The sequence below is a fragment of the Sorex fumeus genome, unplaced genomic scaffold, assembly GCF_029834395.1.
Source record: "Sorex fumeus unplaced genomic scaffold, SorFum_2.1 ptg000030l, whole genome shotgun sequence".
NCBI lineage: Eukaryota > Metazoa > Chordata > Mammalia > Eulipotyphla > Soricidae > Sorex > Sorex fumeus.
In genome coordinates, this window is record NW_026606087.1 from 12,674,735 (window position 1) to 12,700,900 (window position 26,166).

At 44.1% G+C, this 26,166-nt stretch overlaps 1 protein-coding gene across 4 annotated transcripts; it reads left to right on the plus strand.

Moving 5' to 3' along the window:
* The first annotated feature begins 1,490 nt into the window (after positions 1-1,490).
* On the plus strand, positions 1,491-26,134 carry FHIP1B (FHF complex subunit HOOK interacting protein 1B). Of its 4 annotated transcripts, none has more exons than XM_056116027.1 (12): positions 1,491-1,606; positions 12,691-13,016; positions 13,129-13,755; positions 14,150-14,308; positions 14,492-14,578; positions 14,789-14,989; positions 17,910-17,989; positions 18,204-18,409; positions 19,044-19,823; positions 22,510-22,688; positions 22,849-23,011; positions 25,615-26,134. In XM_056116027.1, the coding sequence occupies exons 2-12, from the start codon at positions 12,879-12,881 to the stop codon at positions 25,974-25,976; spliced, it is 2,982 nt and encodes a 993-aa protein (XP_055972002.1). In that variant the 5' UTR covers positions 1,491-1,606; positions 12,691-12,878; the 3' UTR covers positions 25,977-26,134. The 4 variants fall into 4 exon arrangements, with proteins under 4 accessions (XP_055972002.1, XP_055972004.1, XP_055972003.1 ...); XM_056116029.1 differs by having other exon boundaries at positions 18,204-18,367; XM_056116028.1 differs by having other exon boundaries at positions 14,789-14,956.
* The last annotated feature ends 32 nt before the right edge of the window (positions 26,135-26,166 follow it).

Sequence of the window (26,166 nt, forward strand, 5' to 3'; positions counted from 1 at the left end):
TACTGGCAGAGGGACACAGCCACGCGGGTTCCGGGGCCGAGACCTCCACGCCTACTCGAATTGGAGTCGAGCATCTTCCACCCAGCTCCTCCAAATTCCAGTAGGCGGGGGTCACACCCACCACCTGGCCCCCTGGCGCCGTGTAATCCCATCAGCGGCCAAGACTCAGAGACTATAAAATCCAGATCCCGGACGAGAGCAGTGCAGTCTCTGCCCCCGCGCCTGGGTGTTCCTTCCCGGAGTCCCTTGGAGGAGATTCGCGGCCGCGCGACATCTTATTATCTCATTCCTACTTTGGACAAACTTGCAGGCTATCGAATGTAGCCTGCCCACAGGGCAGAGTCTGGCAAACTCCCCGTGGCCTACCAAATATGCCAAATACCAGTAACAATGATGGGTCTCATTCTCCTAAAGAGCCGTGAATATAATCTCAGGGCTAGGATGAAAGAGACGTTACTGGGGCCTGCTCGAGGCAATCGACGATTAACAGGATGATGAAATGAAATGAAAAAATGCCATTTCTGCAGTGTTAGACTTTGCAGAATTCGTGATCACAATAAAATAATCATTGCTTTAAACCTCCAAGTTTGGGATGGTTTGTTACCCATGTAGTAATCAGAACAAACACAGATATGGAAAAAGAAAACCAAAACCAAAACCAAACCCAAACACCTTATAGGAAATCCAGAGGTTATATTTACATTATATTTAACGTATATTCACAGAAATCTGAACCTATACAATAATAATAATTTTAAAAAAGCAGTGCCGTAGCCTATGTCACCTCGTCAAAAAAAAACGAGCAAAGTGTTCATTTCCTATTTAGACATCTTTTATGTCACCTCAAATAAAAATGTCACCTCAAATACAAGAAAAATCAGATGCGCAGACAGATCAAGATCGCAAGCAGGGGCCAATCAGTCAAATAGTCCTTCCCCGAGTTGCGCACTTTTACAAGGTTCGGTCCACCTGCTCACTCCTCCCCTCAGAGCAGCCCGAGCGCGTTAACTCCGCCCCGTCCACGCCTGCGGCTCCTCGGCGAGCGCCACTCCGAAGCCGCAACCCCGCCCTCTCCCTTCCGGGCGGGCCTTTCGGGCGCAGTTCGCTCTCAAGCTCCGCCCTCCATGTGGCGCTGCCCCTTTAAGTCGCGTCCCGCCTTCGGGCCCGCCTTCTGCCCTCTGGTTCGACCTTCCCTCCCCAGGCTCGGCCTCCTCCCCGCCGGCCCCCTCCTCCCTAGAGGTCTGCCCCTATGACACGCCGGAGTCGTCCTGAGGGGGCGGGGCTTGCGCGGCGGAGGGGCGGGGCCGGAGGAGAGGCGGGTCTCCCCGCTTGGAATGCCACCGGCGGCCCCGCCCCTGCGTTCTGCCGTTGCTAGGAAACGAGCATCGACGCTCAGGTTTTGGTCGGGCTCAGCCAATGAGCTGGCACGCCACTGCTCAGTCGTGCGTCGCTGGGCGGTTACGTGAGGGGCGCGGGGGCGCGGGTTGCGTGTGGCGCGGGGCGGGGCGCGGCTGGTGCGCCCGAGGAGCGATGGCGGCGGCCTGAACTCACCTAGCACCGCCGTGGCGCACGGGCCTGGTCAGGGTCGGGGTTCTCTGAGTGAACAGTACGTACGGGCCGGAGGGCCCAGAGAGGCTGTGAGCGGCTGACGGGCTGACGGGCTGGGGAGTGACGGCACCGGGGTGGCCGACGGCCGGGGTTGTGAGGGGGAAAGGTTGAGGGGGCTGGCATGTGGTGAGGGGCCGGCGGGGTGTCTAAGGTGGGCGAGCAAGGTGAAGCCGAGAGGGTCGTGCACGGGTCAGGCGCTGCTTGCATGCGGGCCTCGGGTGCTTCCGGAGGTGCTGAGTGGAAGGGACCCGGGGACCCGGTTTAGGAGTGCTGGGGCTCTGGAGCGCAGGGACGCGGGGCACCTCTGGGACCCGAGTGAGCAGGGAGAGGCCTGCGCTGGGAGAGAGAGGGGCAGAGTCTGGGGCGAAGGCGTACCGGCGGCTGTGGATTTGCTGAGGGAGTTGAGGGCAGGCAGCCGCGGGGAAGGAAGGGAGTCACTGAGGCTTGGGCAGGAGGCAGAGGTCGGTTCTGCAGCCGCCTCCTGTGGATAGTGCTGCGCTGTGTTCGCCCTTAGGACAGTTGGGGTGCAAGTGTTGCGAACTTGTCTCCTGTGCGCCTGAGGACCAGATGGTACTTTGGGGGACCAAAATAAGACAAAACACCGAAGGCGTCGCGGGCGACCTGAGAATCTTTTCTTGGGTTTAGTCTTGCACAGGATGACCCCGGGAACCCCATTTATCCTATGGCCTTCCTCAGGACTGCAGACTTGCAGAGGGTGCACCGGGGGTGGGGTGGAGGAGTGGGGGGGGTGGGGTGGTGGTGGTGGTGGTGGTTCTCCCCCAACTGTCGTGCTTTTCTTATCTGGGCAGCTGGAAACGTGCTGCCGTCCTGCATCCAGGCGGAGAGGTGGGGGTGGTAGGTGTCACCTTATTGGACCGACCACTTGCCCTTGGTCATTCTTGCTATCTTGGAAGTCACATCACGAGTTACTGTCAGCAGTTTATCTAGGCTCCCGGACTGAACTTTGCCCTAGTTTTCTTATGTCAAGTTAAAACCGACAACAATTGAGGTAAATTTGTGTACAATAAACTGCTCATAGTTAACAAGGGTGTTTGGTGAGTTTTGACATGCTTATGTCTCAAAGCAGGCACCATTTTCAAGAGACTGAATAATTTGACTGCCCTGAAAAGTTTCCTGTTATAGCAATTTGGCCCTCCTTCCATCACCTGCGACTGGGTTCCCATTATTTCTAATTTACTGGTCCGCATCTGCCTGCTATCCCACAGGAGGAAGCTGAGTTAACATTCTGTGATCTTGACCCGTCCCATCACGAGTTTTCCTCTCCACCTGCTGGTCTGCCTCGGATCTAGGTCTTCCTCATCCTCAGGAGCAGTTAGGCCTTCTTATTCAAACTACCCACTGAATTAGTGGTAATACAGTGTCCCTACCTGTTCTGAAATCTTAGCTTCAGAACTAAAGATTCTGTCTTATGGTATGTTTTCATTGCTTCTTTTTGTGGATCAAACAGGTTTTCATGCTGCTTGCAGTTGGCTTAGGTGGTCAGAACACTAAAGCCTGCACATACTAATAGTATGGTCTAGAAACTGATTCCTAGAATGGGCCAAGGATGGCACCAGCTGTGGAGTTTTTAATTCATCCAAGGTAAAAGAAAAAGACAACATATGTAACATGAGTTTTCCACGATGAAAGATTATTGTTGCTATTCTTTGGTATTAAACTATTCTCATTGAGATGGTAACAATAGATGGTGGGTTTATTGATTTGGTTTTGGGCCACATCCAACTGTGCTTAGGGTTTACTTCTGTCTCTGTGTACAGAGATCACTCTTGGTGGGCTCAGGAGATCATCTGGGGGGCCAGGGATCAAGCTGCATGCGAAGCAAACACCTTAGCAATTCTATCTCTGCAACCCCCTTGATTGTGGGTTTAATAAAACTGTTATTTGTTAAAATGAGTAACAACCATTTTTAAATGTTAAAAAATAATTTCTGTAATTGAAAAGAGCACAGTAATCAAGGTACTTGTCTTGCATGTGATGGGCCCCAATTTGAACCTTAGTACCACGTTGTCCCCCGAGCATCATAGAGTGTAGCTGGAAGCCTTTGAGCCACCCCCTGAATGGCTGATGATCCCTGATACTGCAGAGCCTGAGCAGTTTCACATCCTTAACCCTTGCATGAATGTGTGATCCAGGTTGGATGACAGAGTCTCTGCAAGCCCTCTCCCCCATTTCCTGAGCATATCTGGGGTTCCCTGCCCCACTCCGTGCTCTTCCCCCATTTTTTCTGACTGGTTCATGAAATTCAGAAATTTAATGTGCTTATTTTGAGCAGAAATTCCCAAAGTTATTTGATCTGCCACCTTTTTTTTTTTCAGCAAAGAAAATTATTCTGCCCCCATCCCTCCAAAAAAGTCTACCTTCTTGAAGCGAACAAACATCGACACATGGTTGTACCCTAGGATTCTACAGGCATCCCCTCATTACCCCCCACCCCCCACCTCCATCTTTTCCAATCCTTTGTCCCCCTCCTCTGATAAGGACAGTACTGCCCACTTTGGGAAACACAAGTGAGGAAATGTTCATATACTAAATCTAGGGCGGAGCGATAGCACAGCGGTATGGCATTTGCCTTGCACGCGGCCGGTCCGGCCAAGCTGGGTTCTATTCCTCTGCCCCTCTCGGAGAGCCTAGCAAGCTACCGATAGTATCTCATCCACATGGCCTGGCAAGCTATCCGTGACATATTCAATATGCCAGACACAGTAACAACAAGTCTCGCAATAGAGATGTTACTGGGCTCGCTTGAGCAAATCGAAGAACAACGGGAGGACAGTGACAGTGACTAAATCTGTATAACCTATGATACCTGAATAGCATTTGAACTTTACATATGAATCACATTTTTACTGGATTTACATAGGTACCTTTGTCACAGGCATGGGAGGAATTTTTATTTAGATGAGTTGTTCAAAAGTTAGAGGTCACATAGTGATAATGCTGTGAAGTTAAACCCAAAATTTGTTTTTCTATGCCTGAGTAACTTAGAGAAGATTTTAAACAGAGAATGAAGGTGATGTCTAAAAGATACAATGTATACGAAGGGTTGTGATAGCATGGAGAACATTATACTGGTAGCATGTGTATTTTATGATTTGTTGCGGAGGGCATACTGAAAATGCATTTTTTAATAATTTGTAGTGCTGCTTTCAAAATAAATGAGACTTGGGGCTGGAGTGATAGCACAGCAGGTAAGGGTGTTTGCCTTGCACGTGGCTGACCCAAGTTTGATTCCCAGCATCCCATATGGCCCCCCGAGCACTGCGAGGAGTTATTCCTGAGTGCATGAACCAGGAGTATCCCCTGTGCATCTCCAGGTGTGACCCAAAAAGCAATTAAGAAATAAGACTGATGACAAAGCAAGGAAAGTTCTGTTTAGTATTTTTGCAGTGACATAGAAGTAGGATCACTTTGTAGCAGTGATAGGATTAGTCAAGTTACCTATCTAGAAACAGATATCAAGGTTTCTTTAGAACTGTCCAAGTTCTTTAATCTGAAGAAAGCACTGGTTTTGATAAACTTAATTGTTGTACTGAACTCTGTTGAATGGTAGTGCATAAGAATTTTGGGTTTGGCATATAGCTGTGTGGTAAATCTCAAGATAAAACAAAAATGGTGAAACATACAGAGGTGCTTTTAGGGTGTGACAGTTAAGTGCTGGGAGAACAGATTCACTTATGTATTCATTCAATCATCTTTTGTTCATTTTATAGTCTGCTCTTACCATGCTCCTTTTATGAATTAATTAGATAATTAACACATGGTTTTATTAGATCTCCAGGATTTTTCAGTCTGGTTGAGAAAGAGATGCTAGTAAAGATCATTTCAACTTAATGAGAGAATGTGGGGCTGGAGCAATAGCACAGCGGTAGGGCGTTTGCCTTGCACGCAGGCAATATGGCCGCCCTGAGTTCGATTCCTCCGCCCCTCTCAGAGAGCCAGCAAGCTACCGAGAGTATCTCGCCTGCACAGCAGAGCCTGGCAAGCTACCTGTGATGTATTCGATATGCCAAACACAGTAACAACAAAATCTCCAGTGGAGACATTACTGGGCCCGCTCGAGCAATTCGATGAACAATGAGAGGACAGTGACAGTGAGAGAATGTGAAAAAAATAATAAGATGATTCCTTCTCTAGTATCTGTCTGTTCTTATGTTCTAATCATATGTAGTTGGGAATCTACTTTGTCTTCACAGTTCTCTTTAAATCAACATATCCGAAGTAGAACTTATGCACAGTCCTTCCCTTGTGCCATATACTGTATCAGTCCAGGAAAGGACTTCAGTGTTATCCTCCATTTTTTCCCCTTGAGTTTCACCCCCTACTTTGCTCAGTTAACTAAACTTTTTAACATTTTCCTGTTATCTCATCATCATCCCTGCTACATCTCCACTTTAAGTTTTACATTTACATCTTCCTCATCTTGCATCTGGACTTTTCTTTTATTCCCGGCCAGTTTCTGCTTTCAAACTGGCTTTTTTCCTAGTCCATTCCTAGAATGATTTTCCTGAAAATACAAATCTGATCACGAAATTCCTTTGCCTAAAAAACTTTTGGCTCTTTGTGTTCTGTCAGACTATATCCAGACTCCTTAATGTGGCATTGTTTGTCCTCAACTCACCTCTCCAGCCTGGTCTCCTGCTATTCTCTAACTCTTTGTTCTAGTTGTTCTAGCTTGAATAAATTGTTCATAGTTCCCTAACAGACATGTTACTTTTTTGAGCCTTGAAATCTTTGTGGTAGCAGATTCCTGTACTAGGAATGCCTTTTCTTCTCTGCCCAGTGAACTTTCTCATCCTTTCAGATCTAGTTCAAACTGGCCTATTCTTTGACATCTTTGTCATTGTCACTCCACAGGGGTAGAGATAACCATGTGTGACATGGGGACACACTATTGTAAAGGGAATTCATCTTGTGCTAGAGGTTTGCATTGTAAATTACAATGCCAGTGTTAAGTGAGGAGATTCCTTGTAAGAAGCAGAGGTAGGTAGTACTGGGGAAAGGAAAGGGGATAAATTGAGATTATAAACTGATATCCCATTTGTCTTATACACATAGGTCCGTGGGATAGAAAAGCCCAGAGGATGTGTGTAAACTGAGCTCTAGATTGGTAGACTCCTGTGAGGTTTCTCTTTATGCTAATCAGGTTTTAATCAGGTCTTCTGCTTTTGGGTATTTAGAATAACATCCCAACCATACCTCTTATGTTAGTGATCATTCTTCTAGCTAGGAAGAGCCATTGTAGGGAGAGAAGAGCCTCAGCACTTTACTGACCTATTCTTGGGAGGCCATTTTGATCCTCTTCCTGCCTGCTGTAGTAGTTACAGTTGTATTCCTTCCCCCGGCTCCCGCCTTGTTATTGCCTCTCCCAGGGCAAAGGTTCTTAAGTGAGACTGAGCCCTTCCTGTTAGAAATCTTTGTGGAGTGGACCTGTAATGAGGAGGCTGTATTTCCTGTCCTAAGGTGAGTGCTGGTCCTCAGCCATTTGTGGGTCTGAAAGATCAGTTCCTTTCCCTTTTTTTCCCCTGTGGCTAAGCCTGAAGGTAACTATGAGAAGAGTGGTCTTCTTTTACTTCTTCTCTCCCCCACTTCCCCTATTATTCTCTAGGCTAAAGAGCAGAATATTAAGGTAGTGATTCCATTCTCTTGTTTTGAAATTTGCAGGTTAACAGGGTGTGGGAGACTCAGACAGCATTAAACTAATTTTTTTTTAAATGTATGTGAACAGGTTTTAGTTTAGTTTTTTGATTCTGAAACATTGATTTCCAGTATGATTCTTCAGGGTTTTTGGAAAGAGTTGTACCAGGGTGGTGGTGGTGGTGAGGAAAAGCCCTGAAGGTCTGCTCAGTGCAGTTTTCTGAGTAGTGCAATTTGTTGGTCAACCACTGGAGTGGAAGTGGACCTCCAGGTGGAGTACAGGTAGAAAATCTGTTAATCTTTTTTTTTTTTTATTGTTTTGGGGCCAATCCCTGGCAGTGCCTAAGGCTTCTGTCGCTGTACTCAGGAGTCACCCCAGGTGGACTTAGAGGATCATATGGGATGCCAGGGATTAAACCTGGGTTGGCCGTGTACAAGGCAAATGCCTTATGTACTGTACTTTTGCTCTGGCCCTAGGTCTTAATTTTTGGAATTGAGTTCTAGAAGCTGAAGGTAGTTTAACTTTGCATGTTGTTACTTAATCACTGTCAGCTATACTCTGGACAATATTCACTTTCCTGAAGCTTTCCTAGATTTCTAGATTATAGTTTTTTTAAATTTATTTTTCCATTTTTCTTTTTAAATTTAATTTTATTTTTTTAAGTTGTTCACAGTATTTTTTCCATTTTTCACTCTTCATTGTTTCCTTTAAAGATACTTTCTCCTTTGCTTTTCTGTTTTCTCCACGATGCCACTTGGGTTCCTTTATAAATCTCGTGGCTTCCATGATTATTTCTATTTCCTTAGCTTTATTTACCACCTTTGTTTGACACCTATTTAGCTATAACAAAGTTTGATATTTATACTATACTCCTGGACTTATATTTCTTGTCCTAAATTTACTTTTGAGCTCAAGAATGGTATTTCTACTTGCTTTGTGGACATCACAGATATCCTTTTATGTTTCAGAGTCCCAAACTGTATTCATTCTCTTTCTAAAACACAAACCTTTCTTGTGGGTTTTTAGTTTCTTAATGGTGTTATCCTTTATGGACTCCTATATATCATATTAGGGTCTTCTTTTATCCATCCTTCATTTGCATTTGTTTTTGTTTCTACTTTGCCATTAAATATAAAAGTACATTGTATAAGTTTGCATCTTGGTCTTTCCGCTAGCTTTAGCAGTTTAATTTTTTCTGGACTTTGGTTTCTTCTTGTGTAAAAATGATGATAATAGTTATTGCAGATTCTTTAAGAGATTTGAATGAGTTACTGCAATTAGTGCTTCGAATAGTGTCTGGTACATAGTAAATCTAAAATATATTTTTGTTGTCATAATGGTTTTTAATTCAGTATTCAGTTCCACAAGCATTTTTGAATGCCAGGCACTATGTTGGCCCTGGAATTTCAAGGAAGAATAAATAATATGGTTCCTTTTGTTAAAGCTTGATGTAATTGGCAGAGATATCACAAGTATTAATAATTTTAGTATCACATGGCATAGACTCAGACGATTTTAATGTTTGTCACTTAAAATCTGCTCTTACCATCATAATTTCTGCCATTCTTAAAAAAAAGTAGATTATTGAAACATGTATCTTATAAAATTTCCACTGCTTTCTAGCTTACTCTATATTGCTAGCATATTCTTTTATTGTTTTTTTTTTTTTTCCTTTTTGAGTCACACCCAGCAGTGCTCAGGGGTTACTCCTGGCTTTGCACTCAGGAATTAACTTCTGGCAGTGCTCAGGGGACCATATGGGATGCTGGGGATTGAACCTGGTTCAGCTGTGTGCAAGGCAAATGCCCTACCTGTTGTGCTATTGCTCCGGCCCTGTTCTTTTTTTTTTTTTTTTTGCTTTTTGGGTCACACCTGGCAATGCACAAGGGTTACTCCTGGCTCTGCACTCAGGAGTTACTCCTGGCAGTGCTCAGGGGACCATATGGGATGCTGGGAATCGAACCTGGGTCTGCCGCGTGCAAGGCAAATGCCCTACCTGCTGTGCTATCGCTCCAGCCCCATCCGGCCCTATTCTTTTAGTGTTAACTCTTTGGGGGGTCACACCTGACTGCTCTGGTACTATTTGCAGCTTGTTGGTTGGGTTACTTCCAGTAATGTTCAGAACAGTATTGGTGATAAAAAATCCTGACATTCTGCTTGTAAATTGTTTGCTCCAGCCATTTTGAGTGAGACCTGAGGACCTTCTCTCCTGGAAATTCTGTAGCCCAGTTGGCTGGAGGTACAATATGAAGGCCTGGTTTGCATTACTGCTTGGACCCAGTGGTGCTGTGCTGGGGAGGGGTTCCTAACCATACCCGGTGGTGCCATGGGGGCCTCTGAGGCATGTTTCTTCACCTCTGTATTATTTCTCCATCTCCTACCGATGTATTTTTTTTTCTAGGGATGTATTTTTAAAGGCAAATCTAACCTCGCCTTTTTATTGCTTATAAATATCCTTTGTCTCTAGGGTGTCAATAGATAAAATCCACTCCTTAACGTGATATTCAGTGACATTGGTATCATCATCTGTATTTGCCCTTCAAATTAATAGTCTAATTTGTGACCAAGACACTGCGTTTGTAACTTTTCTTCATATTTGACATGTGTTTTTTACAGTGCCATATTTATGTTGGTCGAGCATAGCTGGAAGGAACCCTAAACCCTTCCTAACCTCCCTCTTCCCTGAATACCACTAGGATTCACTCCTATTTAAAAGAACCAAAAACATTGACACTGGAAATAAAGGAGGTTTGCACACAAGGAAAGACAAGATTAGATTTGCCTTTAATGGTCTGTCAGATAGCAGTATAAAGTGAAGTGGAACCTGGTAGTATTTACTTGAAGTTGAATTTAGGGTATGCACAAGTATAGCCAGCATGGTGTTGTACACTTGACTCTCTCTCCCGCACATCTTATTTATTTTTATTTATTTTAATTTAATTTAATTTTAATTTAATTTTAATTTAATTTTTTTTATTGGATCACTGTGAGAACAGTTATAAAGCTTTCAGGTTTAAGTCTCGGTCATACAATGATCAAATACCCATCCCTTCACCAGTGCACATGCTCCCCCACCAAGAACCCCAGTATAACTCCCTTCCCACCCCTCCCCCTGCCTATGTGGCAGATGATTTTCATTTTATTCTCTTTACTTTGATTATATTCAATTTTTTGACAGAAGACCAGCTATTATTATTTGGAATTTCCTCCAACTACCAGACTTGCCGAAAAGACATTCGTAGATTAATTTGTTTTCTATTGCTGATAATGAAGAGCATATGATGTTGCGGGGTCACTGTTGTGATTTTGGATTTCTGGTATTTTAGTAATTAAGTCCAGAGGCATTTCTGCCAGAAGCTGCTGGGTTCTGAGATTGGTTTGTGTGTCTCTGGGATCATGGCCTTTCGGGAATGGAGGAGTCCTTCGTGGGCGGCAACTTGGGGTCTGATCTGGGTGGGGGCAAGGGCCAGTTCCGCCCCCCCCCCCCCATCTTGAGAGGCCCCATGTGCTCTGTCACTGTAAGCCCGTACTTCTCTGTCCGATAGGCTCTGAAAGATGGCGGTCACCATGCTGCCGCTGAGGAGGAAAAGGGGAAGGGACAAACACCGTTCCTCTCCCGGGTGGCACGGGTCCATAGCTTAGTTCACAGTCCAGAGGCATTTCTGCCAGAAGCTGCTGGGTTTTGAGATTTTTTTTGTGTGTCTCTGGGATCAGGGCCATTTGGGAGCCACATCCTGTTTTTAATAGGAAGACCTCTGCTCTCCTCTTTTCTGGAACTGCCTTTGAGACTCCTATATAAGTTGCTTTCTTAAATGCCCTGTGACATTTTTGTAAATACCTATTTATTTATTAAAATTTTTACTTAAGTTTTCACTCACCCAGTACTTTGTACCCATCTTCTTATTTTCACTGTTTATTTCATACTGTGTCCAATACTTTTTTAGTGTCCATGTATATTATGTAATCCCTGAGCCTACTGAGTCTTTTTAAGATTTTATAAAATTGTCTCCTATTCTGCCGATTTTCTATAAGCATAGTTTCTATTTATCTTTAGCTGCGAGTTTGTAATGGTGAGAGAGAATATCTGGGTGAAAGGGGTCAATGGTTAATATGACCCAAGGGCAAAAAGGAATCCTTTAGTCCTTGTTGTGTGTGAAAGAGGAAGAACAACTGAACCACACCTTTCCTCAGTTTTTCACACTTGGCCAGAGACAATACTGATGAGGGGGTGGTAGTTGTAATGAAGAAGAAATTGTTAGCCACAGCGTATGCCAGCAGCTATTTTGGTACTTTTCCCTTCCCATTGAGGGTGTCATGTCATGTCCCATCCCCTCCCCTAGGTGAATATTGGATGTCTATGGGAGTTCTGTCCATGTGTCCCATGCTAAGATGAAAACTGCTCTTTCATTATGTTTGGATTACCACCTCTTAAGAGTATTCAGCCAGGATCTCTCTGCCTTTGGAGAAGCTCGTCTTCTCTCTTGAGTGCATACTCTCTCTCTCACTTTCTCTTTCCCCTTCCTCAAAATTTCTAAATAAAAACTGTTTTTACTTAAAAAAAATGTTCAGAACTGGGGATCCTGATTGAACAGTTTATAATTATTCTCTTATGTTCATACATTAGCAACTGAGTCTCTCGGTATTGCTCTGAATACTGGGAACAGAGTAACAGATTAGATAAATAAACTCTGCCCTTGCTTACATTTGGTGGTGAAAGTGAACAAATAAATAAGCAAATAATTTCACATAATGGAAAATGGTAAGAAAGTAGGATTAGGAAATTAAAGATTAAAAATGGGTAGATGTGCTATTTAGATGATATTTTAAAAAGGACTGAGTGGATGGAAGAAATAAAAGACAAGAAGAGTGTTGTAGGAAGAGGAAGTAGTACGTATTTAAGAAGGCTTATATGAAAGAAGTATGAGAAGGATGGTAAGAGGTTATAGTTGATTCGATTATACGGGGTTAAACTGAGTGATTTGGATTATTATTAGTGTGATAGGAAATAATTGAAGGGCATTTAATAGAAAAGCATTGATGTTTGCATATGTCCATGGGTTAAAAAATGGTACATTGGTTGCCTTGAATGACTCGCAGGGAAGACTGAAAGCATAAAGACAAATTGGAAGCTATTGTAGTAATAGACCTGTTTTAAGAATGGCAATGATAAAGTTTATTGATGAATTGAACATTGAAAGTAAAAAGATACAGCTGAAGTTTGGCTTGTGAATGTAAGTATCATGTATTAAAAGAGGCTGGGGGAGTAACAGGTTTGATGGTAGAAATGAGTTTTGTGTTAGATATAATTGAGTTTATATTGAGTGCTGAATTTTCAGTGGAGTGGTGGTTTTAAATTCTTCCTCTTGGAGAACACAGACTGTTAATCCTTTCTCTCTCTGTTAATCTCTTCTCTCTCTCCAAATTAGATCTGAAAGTCTGGACTGTGCAGTGGCCTCTGGGCTCATCACTCTAGCCTATTCTATCTTCTTGTTCCATGGCTAGCTACTGGCTACAGACCGGATGAAGCAGGTTGGAGACAGAAGTGGAGAAGGCCTCCAGCTGGTGGATTCTCCAAGTGTGGTGGTCTGGCTGCTGGCCTTGCCCAGCCTGCCTCATGGAGAGGATGAACTGGCTGAGCAGACTGGCCTCCAGGGGACAGGGGCCCCGTGCCCCTCAAGGGACCAGTCCGCAGGCCCCTGTCATGGCTGACCCTGAGACATGCCTCATGGTCTTTAAGAATCACTGGTCCCAGGTAAGAAGCTGTATGCCAAGGGACCTAAACTAGTGACTGTTCCAGGCTTTCTAAATAGTGTTCTCCTGTCATACATGTAAGATTCCTTTTGTGTTCCATCTCGTGTCCCCAGGTGGTACGGATCCTGGAGCGACAAGGCCCTCGGGCAGCGGATGATCTCAGTGCTGTTCGCAACCACACTTACCAGATGTTAACATTGCTGGCAGAGGACCGCGCTGTCTCCTCGGTGAACCCAGCCCCTGGGCCCCTGCTGGAATTTGCTCTACGTGAGGATCTGCTAACTCGAGTGTTAACGTGGCAGCTTCAGTGGGATGAGCTTGGGGATGGGGTCGAGGAACGGCGTGCTGAGCAACTGAAACTGTTTGAGATACTAGTGAGTGAAGCGCGCCAGCCACTGTTGCGGCATGGTCCAGTTCGTGAAGCTCTGCTGACCTTGCTGGATGCCTGTGGCCGCCCGGTGCCCAGTAGCCCAGCACTGGATGAAGGCCTGGTGCTACTTCTCAGCCAGCTGTGTGTGTGTCTGGCCCGGGAACCTTCATTACTCGAGTTCTTCCTGCAGCCGCCACCAGAACCTGGAGCTGCCCCTCGTCTTCTCCTTTTTTCTCGCCTTGTCCCCTTTGTCCATCGAGAGGGCACCCTGGGTCAGCAGGCCCGAGATGCTCTACTCCTGCTCATGGCACTGTCAGCTGGGAGCCCCACTGTGGGCCGCTACATCGCAGATCACTCTTACTTCTGCCCGGTTAGCACCTCCTGGGATGCGGGGTGGGTGGTTATGGGAGAGACATGGGTATGGTTTGGACACTCAGTAGTATCTACTGAGGATCCTAATATGGAGATGTGGAAGGTTGTGTACCAGGAAGCGGCCCCCTCATTTTGAAAGTAGTATGTGGAGTAGGGTAGGGTTGAAACATGGGATTAACTGGGCAACAATTGAAAGTCTTTATGGGAGTGTTCCTAAGCGATTTCCTGACACTTTGGGTAATGAAAGACCAGCTCTGGTAATAGTTCTTCCTCCTCTTGCCATAAAAATGCTAGGTTAAATGCTAGGTCATTTTTAATGTTTTTATTTATTTTTATTAATTTTAAAATTCCTCTATGCCTTTGGTAACCTATTGTTGGCGATGGCCCCTTAGGTGCTGGCCACAGGGCTGAGTGCCCTGTACTCCTCACTGCCTCGAAAGATTGAGGTTCCAGGGGATGATTGGCACTGTCTACGACGGGAGGACTGGCTGGGAGTGCCAGCCCTTGCACTCTTCATGAGTTCCCTTGAGTTCTGCAATGCAGTCATTCAGGTGGGATTGGGGTTTCCAGGTCTGGTCCTTGATCATTCTGGGAAGATGGGGGAGGAGAGGTTACATTTGGCCAAGTTTTCCTCTTCTGCCATTTTGGGCATAGGGTTTCTACTTGGACTATTATATTCCTTTCCCTCTAGTAGATTTCCTCACAATCCTCCTTTCTCTCTTATACCTCTTTAGGTGGCCCATCCGCTGGTGCAGAAGCAGCTGGTGGATTATATTCATAATGGATTCCTGGTGCCTGTCATGGGTCCTGCCCTGCACAAGGTGAGTGTCATGTGTGATGAGGTAGATCAGAACGCTAAGCTTGAGTGGTGGTAACCTCAAGGCCAGAACAGTGGAAGGCAATGGACTGGTTGGTGCTCCCTTCTATCTTTTCTATCTTTTCCTGGTTCCTCCTTAAAATTCAGGACAAATGGTTTGATATATGTTCAGGAGAACTCCTAAATTTTCATACTTCTCCTTTCTTTTATATAGACCTCTGTGGAGGAGATGATTGCCAGTACTGCATATCTGGAACTTTTTCTACGGAGCATCTCTGAGCCTGCCTTGCTCCGTACTTTCCTGCGATTCCTGTTGTTACATCGGCATGACACCCACACCATCCTTGACACCCTTGTTGCACGTATTGGCAGCAACTCCCGGGTATGGCCCCTACCTCTGTCCTGGCTTACCTGGGTGAGCCATCTTTTCTCTGACCTTTGTCTGAGAGGGTGTTCCTGCCCTCCTTTGTCTTCAGTAATCACTTCAAAATTAGGTGGTATTTATTTTATTTATTTTAGTTTTTATTTTAGTGAAACACCATGAGATACAGTTGTAGACTTACAAATGTTATTTATTTTTTAATTGAGGCACAGTAATTTATAAAATTACTCATGATTGAGTTTCAGGCATACAGTGTCCCAACACCAATCCCTCCACCAGTGTCCCCAATTTTTCCTCTCATTCTTCATCCTTCTTTTATGACAGGCACCTTGGTGTTTACTTGTTCGCATGAAAATTTAACCATTTTGGGTACAGATTTTCAGCTGTTCTACTTTTAAATAACATTACTCAGTATGTATTAATGAAGTGGTCCAATAATAGGTTCCTTGTGCAGTATATCACACAGTACCTTTTTTGGATGACTTTGGATGTTCATCATGACTTAAAGTTTTGCTGTTGTGCTGAACTTGTAATGTAGCATTGATTTAAGTTTTGTTTCAGCTGTCCATGTAACTCTGTGGCCTGCTATGGCTTATTTGAGATTGGCTCTGTACGTTTCGTGTTGCTTTGATACTTGCCAGAGATTACTGTTCTGCTTATCTTTATTCCCTTTGGATTTGCTGCATTTGAATTGCTAAAATTTGTGGAGCCCATCTACTTTTTTACCTACTTACATTCCTTCTAAGCATTTTATTAAACGACAACTCTTATACCATACTGTTTACTGGTAATCGTAAGCATAGAAGACACAGATGATTTTCTAGAGCTTCCTTAAAGGTAGCAAGCAGACACATGAATTAAATATTTGAAAAGTGTGGTCTTTGTTATACAAAATTAAACAGGGGGCTTAGAAAACAAGAGGATTCATAAAACTTGTCTGTGTAGGTAACACTGAACTGAGTCTTAAGGGTTATGGGAGAGCCTAAAGAACAACCAGGGGAACATTTGAGGCATGGGAGAAGCATGCAAAGGACATCGAAAGGGCAAAAACAATGTATTTGGGGAAATGAAAGACTAGTGTGACTGACATTGTGACATTTTTTTGATTCTTCTTCATTGTTTTAAGTCTTTAGAATTTATTTCCATTAGTCTCTCATTTTGTTCTCTGACATCAGGTGCCTTTTATATTTTGGTGGTATTTTTTTCTCCTTTCCATTCTTGATTCTTAGATGTATTGAATCTCTTCTGATTTCAGGATGCTGAGGTTAAACAGAGCTATTTTCCTTTCCATTGTTTCATCCTATTATTCTTGATTTTGTCACTTGACTTTGTAATATTGTAACCTTGTTTTTGTGTCTTAATGTGAATCTTGTAGCCAGTTTACTGCCTGATTCTATGTTTCATATTGTTGTGACAGATTACCAGAAGAGTAGTGGTTTAAAACAAAATGGTGTTTTTATTTTACAGTTCTGTAGGCATATGTATGACATAGATTTCACAATTAAATTCAAAATGTTAGCTACACTGTGCATTTCTTTCTAAAGTCCCTAGGAGAAGTTTCATTTCCTTGCTCACTTGGGTGGTTGACATAATTAAATTCATTATAGTTATAGAACTGAGATTCACATTATCTTGCCTATTAGCAGAGAACTATTGTCAGTTTCTAGAGACCAACCAAATTCCTTGGCTTGTGACCGTCATGTTCCATCTTCAAAACTATTGGTGATCTATTGAGCATCTTTGTCCTTCAAATCTTTTTTTTTGATCCATCTGGAAAAGAATCTACTTTTGAGAATTCACTTGAATAATCTAGGCTAATATCCCCATGTTCATTCTATAACCTTAATTGTATCTATAAATTCTCTTCTGCCATGTAAGGTGAAATATTTACAGGTTTGGAGATTGGGACCTGGACATCTTTGGCGGGTGATTTTTGTACCTACCACACAACCTTCCAGTGAGTCTTAATATCATCATTACAGTTAAAACGGTAATTTAGGGTAACCCCTCTGGACCTTAATTCTGTCCAGAATGTGAATTACTATCTCATCTTTTTTTTTTCACTATGGTTGGCTTTTAATTTTGTCATAGTTATTTAGCAAATGATATGCACCTAGACCCTGTTAGACCAAGTTTAAACTAAGGCCCAATAGTTGTATTCAGGGAATTTGGAAGTATCTGATGTGTTTGTCATAAGAGAATTATAGATATGGGGATTCAGAAGGGGAGTTTGCATATCTCTGTTCCCTTAGCCCCTCTGGAGACAACTGTTCTTTTCTAAAACAAAAGGTTTCTGGACCCACCTAGATTTCCTTTTCCTGTCAGCTGCCCTTGAGCTTTTATTTATTTTGCCTTCTAAGAGAGAGATATACTAGTATTGGAGAGGTGACTCAGACTTCCCACTTCCCAGCTGGGATTCTTTAAGGTCCCCTCTGGTTTCTTCTTGTTCACTTATTGTGCTGCTGCAGTTCCTGCTGACAGACATTCACTTAAGCTATGTTGCTCTTGCCTTTTGTTAGTCATTCACTAATTTCCCAGTATTTCCTAGGGCCTCTTTTCTCATGTACTCATTCCATTTAAGTATTGCTTAAGAGGAGACAGGGCTCTCTGGAGATAGGTATTTTACAGCCAGCAGTCTGCTGACATGCACATGGTCTAGAGGAGATACATAGACCTGACACAGGGTCCTTTCTGTGGTCCGCATGCATGGTGAAGTCTTGCTTGCAAAGATAATGTGATCATTTACTTAATACTCGAATGACTTGTATATTAGGTCCTATGTACAGTATCCCTCTAGGAGTAGTGGTTTGGGCCCCGAGCTGGGGGAGTTCCCATTTGTCTTTTGCAGCTAGTTCTCAGGTTCCAGTGGGTGCAGAGCTAAAGGATAGCTTGATCCTGAGCATAGAAAACTTAACAGTGACTCCCTCTATTTCTTCCTTCTCCTTTCCCCCAGCTCTGCATGGTTTCTTTGAGTCTCTTCAGGACCTTACTGAACCTCAGCTGTGAGGATGTTCTGCTGCAGCTGGTTCTCAGGTACCTATGGGGGCAGAGCCAAAGGACAGCTTGATCCTGACCATCAGGGCCCTCAGGGCCTTGTACATTGCTGGGGGTTCTTTGGTTGTATGAAGGTTGCTCATGTGTTCCCTCCTGGAACTTGTGACCTTATAGTTTCAAATACTTTCAGCTTCCTTCCTGATCTCTCACCCACCTTCCTGACCTACTGTTCCCTTTCTTCTGTCTTTTCCAGGTATCTTGTCCCATGTAATCATGTGATGCTAAGCCAGAAGCCAGCAGTGCGTGATGTGGACCTATATGGACGAGCAGCTGACAAATTTCTCTCCCTAATCCCACGCTGTTGTCGGCACCGTGCCCCCAGCCCACCCCATCCAGAGCATGCTTCTTGGGCACGAGGTGGGCCTAGCAGAGAGGAAGGGAGAAGGGAGGACACCACGGGTATGACCTGGGTTCTGGGGGAGTATAGCAGGAAGGTGGGGCTAGGGTGAGGGGAGGAAGGTGACCATAAAAGTAAATCTTTAACTCCACAAAGAAATTTAATTTCTGAACAGAGTTGTCTCTCCTTTTGACTTTTGTCCAAACATTCTTCACTTTCATTATTTCTTTGGTGTTGGGGTATTGTGTTTAGGTGGGGGAGGGGGGTGTGAGGGAGGTGACAAGGGAAAACAGTTTGAAAAATGAATAATTAGTTCTCTAAAGTTGTGTTGCTGCCTCTTGATTGATTTCTCTTAGTCACCTTTGGGCTGGAGCAATAGCACAGCGGGTAGGGCGTTCGCCTTACAAGCGGCCAACATGGCCGACCCGAGTTCGATTCCTCCGCCCCTCTCGGAGAGCCCGGCAAGCTACCGAGAGTATCTCGCCTGCACGGCAGGGCCTGGCAAGCTCCCCGTGATGTATTCGATATGCCAGACACAGTAACAACAAAGTCTCCAATGGAGACGTTACTGGGCCCGCTCGAGCAAATCGACGATCAACAGGAGGGCCTTTACCTTTTACCTTTAGTCACCTTTAGTTTCTTATTCCTCCTCTGGGACCCCTATCTTTTTGATTTCCTGTTTTTAACTGTTTGCAGGCCCTGGCAGCCCAACTGTTGATTCTTCTTCTGTGGTGACAGTACCCCGACCGTCCACACCATCCCGCCTGGCCCTCTTCTTGCGACAACCGAGCTTGAGTGGCTCTGAGTCTCCAGCCGCAGCCCCTCGCTCACCAGGGCTTGCTGGATCTCCAGCCTCCAGCCCTGGCCGACGCCCCAGCCCTGCAGAGGAGCCTGGTGAGCTGGAAGACAATTACCTGGAGTATCTGCGTGAGGCACGCTGTGGTGTGGACCGCTGTGTCCGAGCCTGCCGAACCTGGTCTGCCCCCTATGATGGCGAGCGACCCCCTCCTGAGCCCAGTCCTGTTGGCTTCCGGACTAAGAAACGCAGCCTACTGCCTGAGGGGGAAAGAGACAATGTGGGAGAAGGAGAGGAGGAAGATCTGGGGAGTGGGGGGCTGGTTGGGGTTGCAGGGGAGGGCTCCAGCCACTTACCCCCTCCTCAGCTTAATGGAGTATCAGGACCATGGCTTGAGGGGACCAAGAAGGTTCGGCGGGTGCCACTGGAGGTTGCTGGGGAACTGCTAGAGGGCATCTCTGAGGGCATGGCGGGACTAGAGAGCTTTGGACAGGAGCTCCGGGAGCTGGAGGTGGCATTGAGCAATGGCGGGGCTGGCTCAGAGCTCCCCCTAGAGCCTCCACTACCTCTTGAGGAGGAGGAGGCCTTCGAGAGCTTCACCTCTCCCCCTGAGCCCCCAGCCCCCTTCCTCAGCAGCCCATTGAGGACTCTCAACCAACTGCCAAGCCAGCCCTTTACTGGTAAGCTACTTAGCCTAGGTCTTTTCCTTTGTGTATTCTGCATGTTGTCAACATGTGTTTCTGCGATTTCAGAGACTTCTTGGCTATGTTGTTTTTGTGTACTTGCTTAGCTCATCCATTTTGCTTGGGTCTCCCTTTCAGATCCATTCCATGCTATAACTTGTGCCTGTCTGTCTTTCACATCTTTCATGCTTGTGATGGTTTGGGTATTGACTTCTGAGCTCTGTACATGTGTCCTGCGTGCATGTTCCTCTTCCCTAGTCTGACCATTTTTCTGGGATTTGTTATTGGCATGTGTGTATATATATTTGGTTGTTTCTTGGTAAATCACAGCAATATATCTGAACAGTATGAGTGACAAACTTGCTGTCCTGTATGAGAAACATCTATAAACCATGCTGTTCCAGGTTGTTCCCATTGATATGTTTGTCTGGGTGTTAGGTTGTCTGTCAACTCTCTGTGGCCTGGGATCAGCTCTTCTGATGGATGTTCTTCCTTTACTTAGGCCTGGCTCCTGCTCTAATGGTCTTCTCAGAAAAGGATTAGATTTCAAGTTTCCTCCATTTCACTTCTTATATCTTGTTGATTGCTGTGACTACCTAGTTAATAGTTTTTTAAGGATTTATGAGTAGGGGCTATAAATGTATGTATGTATGTATGTATGTATGCATGCATGCCTAACCATGTATGGAGGATGTGGCTTAGCCGCTCACAAGTGAGATCCTGTTTAATATTTGGTGGAACAAAGCACACACACACACACACACACACACACACACACACACAAGATTTATGATTAGTAGTAGTAAGGATGAAGCAGGTAGAACTAAGTACCTTTTGAGACCAAATGACAGGACTTCCCTAAGCTGAATTCTTTGGGCTCACCAGGGTGCCCCTAGAGTTTTACTTCTTCTGAGCATCTGGGGTCATTCTTTTTTTTTTTCCCTTAATTTTTATTAGTGAGACACCATGAGGTACAATTGTAGATTTACAAGTTTTGTGCTTGGGTTTCAATTATACAACTCTTCTTTGTTTTTATTGAAGAGCCTGTTCTCATATCAGCTCCCAACAGACTTTAGTTCAGATATGGACTTCTTACACAAATACTGACTTGCATCATGGTTGTCCCTTTCTTTCCCAGCCAGAACAAAACAAAACGCATATTTCCTCTGGAGATTAGTACAGTGGCAAAAGCTAAGACTGTAGCCCTTGTATTAAATATACTTTGACTTAGCATTCCTTTGATCAATATGCTTTGACTTAGCATTTGATCTATGTCATTCAACATGTAAATCACTTAATGATTCAGGTACATTTTGAGAACTCAGGAAGTTTTAGCTCTTTATTGGAATATCATCTCTTTGATGCATTGAAGGTTTGAAAGTTCACCAAGATAACCCGCCCATCTATCTTTCAGCTGTTTATAGTCAAGTAGTGATGCTTGAATAATTCATATCTTAATAAATTTTAGGTTTTGCTGCTATCTTGTATGCACAGAATTAGGACTTCTGCTCTGGAGTTTTAGCATTTCTTTTTGCACAAGACAGAAATAATCTGTATTTCTTTAGCTTTTCCGTTATCCTTTACTGCTCAGTACTGTATTCACTGATGGTTCTGTCTTCTTTTCTTCATAAACTCACAAGTTTCTGGATTTTTCTGTTGTAAATAGGTTTGTAGGAAATGAGAGGAAATTTTGTTTTGTGTTTTATTTTAGAGTCAAACTAGTGCTGTTTAGCTATCTAGTCATGTGCATCCAGGGTAGGAAATATTCTAGGATCTTTTTTAGGATTCACTGCCTCTTACCATTCTTGTCTTAATTTGCAATCCTTCAGCACACTCTCCTCCACAAATCCTTGATCAGACAGTGTGTGGTTCTAGAGTTTTTGGTTGAGGACAGTTCTTCCTGCAAAGCATTCTAGTTCCTCTTGTTATCCTCCTCCTTGCCAAAGAATCTCACCTGAAAAATAATTTATTTCTGGCCTTGAATTGTTATTTTCTTTATAGATTCTATCTTTTCATTCTGAGGTAATGAAGAATTTAATTTGACAATTAAAACTACTAACCCCCAAATGACCCATACTCCCCTTTACTGCCTTTGCTACAGTACTCTTTCCTTGCTTGCTTTCTGGCCCAAGTCTATTTCCCTTTGTTCTATGTGTAACCTTATTTTATTTATTTATTTATTTATTTATTTATTATAAATGTTTTGGTCCAGTCATATTGCTGCTTGTTCTTCTGTTGTACTTAAAGAATGTTATGTAGCTTACAGTTATTGAACAGTTTCATGTTGCTAGATCCTAAGGCTAAATGTTTTATATCGATATCTTTTTGATCCTCTTAATAGCCTTGTGAGGTGAGTATATTTGATTATTCTAGGTAACTGATTTTGTGAATTTTGATTTATCCAATAACTTAATTAGTAAAGTTAAATTTGGAAGCCTAGTCTGACTCTAGAAACTACGATCTGGCTCTTTGGCTTGAATGTGTGTAAAGCTGGCATCTGGACTCTTCTAGGTTCATGTGCTGTTTGCTGTGTTATCTTCTCCAGAATTGGTATTCTTGGGATTTTTAGAGACTGATAGACAAGTAATTTCATCTAGTGTGGGGTCTTTTGTTGTGGGGAGGAATGCGTGTGATGTGCATTGTGTTCAGGCCTTGTATCCTTGTGCCTACCCCATCCCCTCAGGCCCCTTCATGGCTGTGCTCTTTGCCAAACTCGAGAACATGCTGCAGAACTCCGTCTATGTCAACTTCCTGCTGACGGGGCTGGTGGCCCAGCTGGCCTGTCACCCCCAGCCCCTGCTCCGCTCTTTCCTGCTCAACACCAACATGGTCTTCCAGCCCAGTGTCAAGTCCCTGCTGCAGGTGTGCGATGCATGCATGCATGGGTGCGTCCAGTCTCCATGGTGGGCCAGGCCCGCAGTTGGAGTGACCCTGGGGGTGGCTGGCAACATGCTTAGTGGGTCTAGGGAGAGCTGTGACAGTTGAGAGCCACTCAGAAATGTCATGAAGTTGTGTTTTGTAGGTGCTTGGCTCTGTGAAGAATAAGATTGAGAGCTTTGCAGCGTCCCAGGAGGACTTCCCAGCACTGTTATCCAAAGCCAAGAAGTACCTCATTGCCCGTGGCAAGTTGGATTGGGCAGAAGGTCCAGCAGCAGGACCTGCTCTCCGCCGCTCTGATCCCCTAGGTGAGGCCTGCCTAGTCGCTTCTTTGCCTACATTCCCTAAGATAGCTTAACCAGACTATTCTTATTTTGTATGTATTTTGTTCCTGGGCCACAAGTCACTGTGCTTAGGGTTTACTTTTGGCTCTACATTCAATAATCATTCCTGGAGGGTTCAGGGGCTCATATGTGGTGCTGGGAATTGAACCTAAGTCTACCACATGTAAGGCAAGTGCCTTACCTGTTGTACTATCTCTCTGATCCTGTAATTTAATTTTGAATTATCTTTTATTAAGGATAAAGGCTTACGTGGGAATTGGGGAGTTGCAGAGAATTGAATCTTGATGTTTCTCCTCAGATTTCTAGGTCAGAAGAGAAAGCATATTTCTGTCTACTAATATCTTAATCAGCAGTATCAGCAAAAACTGCTTTGGAGTTGGTGACAGAGGCAGGGACCTTGTGATCTCCAGGTTGAGACAATGTTGTAATTTGATAAAGGAGATGACATTTGTCATGGACCTTGAGAAATGGGTAGGCAGAAGTCTCAACAAAAGACTTTTTGTTGAGAAGAGAGCATGTACTATTTAAAGCAAGGTCTTTAGAAGTTGGTAGAATACTTGTTAGTAAGGCTGACAGGATTTGGCTGGAATAGCAGATTGTCAAGAGCAGAAGATGGATGAGGGAGAAGCTGTGGTCTTTTGGGCAGTGAGAAATTGGAGATTCTTAGATATGCTAGTGACTTGAAGTATGTTAATTCATGTGCTGGTTGCATTAGAGCCAAGAGGAGACAGTGTCAGAAAGTATAGTCAGGATATTTAGTCAGGATACTTCTTTCGTAACACAGACATAAGCTGTAGATTTGAAGTAGAATAGAATATGGAAAGGAAGACTTTGGTAAGTTGGAAATGGAAGGGAAGCTTTGGCAGAATTTGGTAGTGATTATGGACTTTTTAGAAAGAGGGAAAAACATGAAGTTTTAAATCTAGATCTTTTATCCCGAGGCTGTTCATATGCATCCAGCATTATCTTTGGTACCAGGAGCAAGGTCTAAAATGTGCTCTCCACTTTCATAGAGATGACAGTCTAGAGAGTGAGGAGAATGTCATTACCGAGATGGAGCAAGGGTCTACAGGTGGTGGAAGTAGCTGTATTCCGTGCCTTAGGAAAGGATTACTTCTGGCTAGGAAACGGTTGTTTTTCCTCCTCCTTTGAGTCAAAGGAGAACGCAGAGAAATAATTTGTATCAGTAGAGTTGTGATGCATGCAAGGGGAGGTTAGAAGGTTGGAGTCATCTTTTATTTGCTAATCAAAGTAGGAGGTAGAATAATATTCTGGGAGTAAGAGTAGAGGGAATATGGGAACTTAAGGAGAAAAGTATATGGATTGAGACAAGAATACTAGGAGGATTATTATTACCTGTGAAGACATAGCTGAAGTTTCTAACATGATTTCTTTGTGGTATAGTATGAGCATTTCTTGCTTCCGCAGGCCTGGTACTATGTTCATGATAGCATACCCAGGGGTAAAGACATATAAGGCACAGTCCATGCCCTTAAGCCCAGAGGTTTGTTATTGGATAGAAGACATGTAAACAAGTCAATATTGAAATATAGTGATAAAGATAATAAAATCGGAGGTCAGTGGAGAAGTCAGAAGTGGTTTCTTAGCTAGGTGGAGATTATGAAACTAAAACTAAATGATGAAAATAATGGGGATAGCAGAACTAAGGTAGGAGAAACTATAAATGAATGAAAAGAGCCTGGAAGGTTCCAGGAATAACAGATAAATTGCAGTGTAGAGCGTTTTGAGAAGAGGTTGAGCTTGATCACAAAGGGATCTTTATGCCATCTTTAACAGATGTCTTGCATTTCTCTAGTCAATATTAGAGGTAGATAATTGGAAAGGAATAGGACCTAGGCCCAAACAGATTTAGAACGATGCATCTAGGGCTAGGTATCCAGGCATAAAGTTAGAGGAGAAAGAGGTTATTTGAAATATCTCATTTGAATTTCAGCAGATAAGAAATTGGCTGTAATGGTGGGGTAGCATTGGTGAATATAGGAGGGGGCCTGGTAGAAAGTGCAGTGATGGTACAGGAGAACAGATTAGAAATGATAAAGTGATTGCGTATGTAGTCCCTGTGGGTGTGGAAGAGCTGAGTATTTCAGGGGTTACTCGGGTGTGTAGTGGTTAGGTGGTAGGTGGGTGACTAGTAGGGTGATGGGAAGCATGAAGTAAGGTTATGTTGTGGATCTAGGAGAAGTAGATTGGTGATGGTAGAATAGTGATTAGAAAAGCAGTTAAAAGAGAGTGCCTCAGAGTGGTGTCATAGAGAAGGAAGAGATCTTTACTGGGAATGAAGCGTGAAAGCTTGGGTTGTTGAAAAGGTTATGGATGATAGCTGATCGGGTGTGGGTAGGCAGAATAGAACAAAGAAGTCAAGACAGGCAGCGTTTGGGTATTAAGAGTGAGAAAGAGCTTTTCTCTGTTTTCATCCTTGGAGTCATCTGGAGGGATGGGACAGGAAATGGTACGAAGAGAAGTTCATTAATCTAGGGGCTAGGGAAATGTCCCAGAGTAGGTTTTTCCAGATACTCGCACCTTTATGATACCCTGTTTCTCCCCAGTGAAGAGCCGGAGGCCATCCTTGGGGGAGCTGCTTCTGAGGCACACACACAGCCCTACCAGGACCCGACCGGCGGCACAGCTGGTACATCAGCCGGGGAGAGATGGAGCAGGACATGGCCTAGGTGGCAACTCCCCTGGGACTTCAACTCCTATTCTTCCTCCCCGGGGAGGTGCCCCTGAGCGCCAAGGTGAGGCTCTGCGAGTCAAGAATGCTGTCTACTGTGCAGTCATTTTCCCTGAGTTTCTCAAGGAGTTGGCTGCCATCTCCCAGGCCCATGCTGTGACCTCGCCTTTCTTGTTGGAAACTTCAGAGGAGGGATCTGGCCCTCCCATCTCAGGATCTGGGCCCCTCAATCCTTAACTTTATTCCATGGACAATCAGGGCCGTGAATGGCCTAGGCAGGGGCCCAGGTACAGGCCCCTTTTTATGTTTGGAGGCAGTGGCAAGAAGACTTTTTAATTTATTTCAGATGAATGTTTTATGGAGAACTTGCAATATGTATAAAAGGGAAATCTCTATTTTGTGCTCATTCTTCTTTTCTACCCTTTTG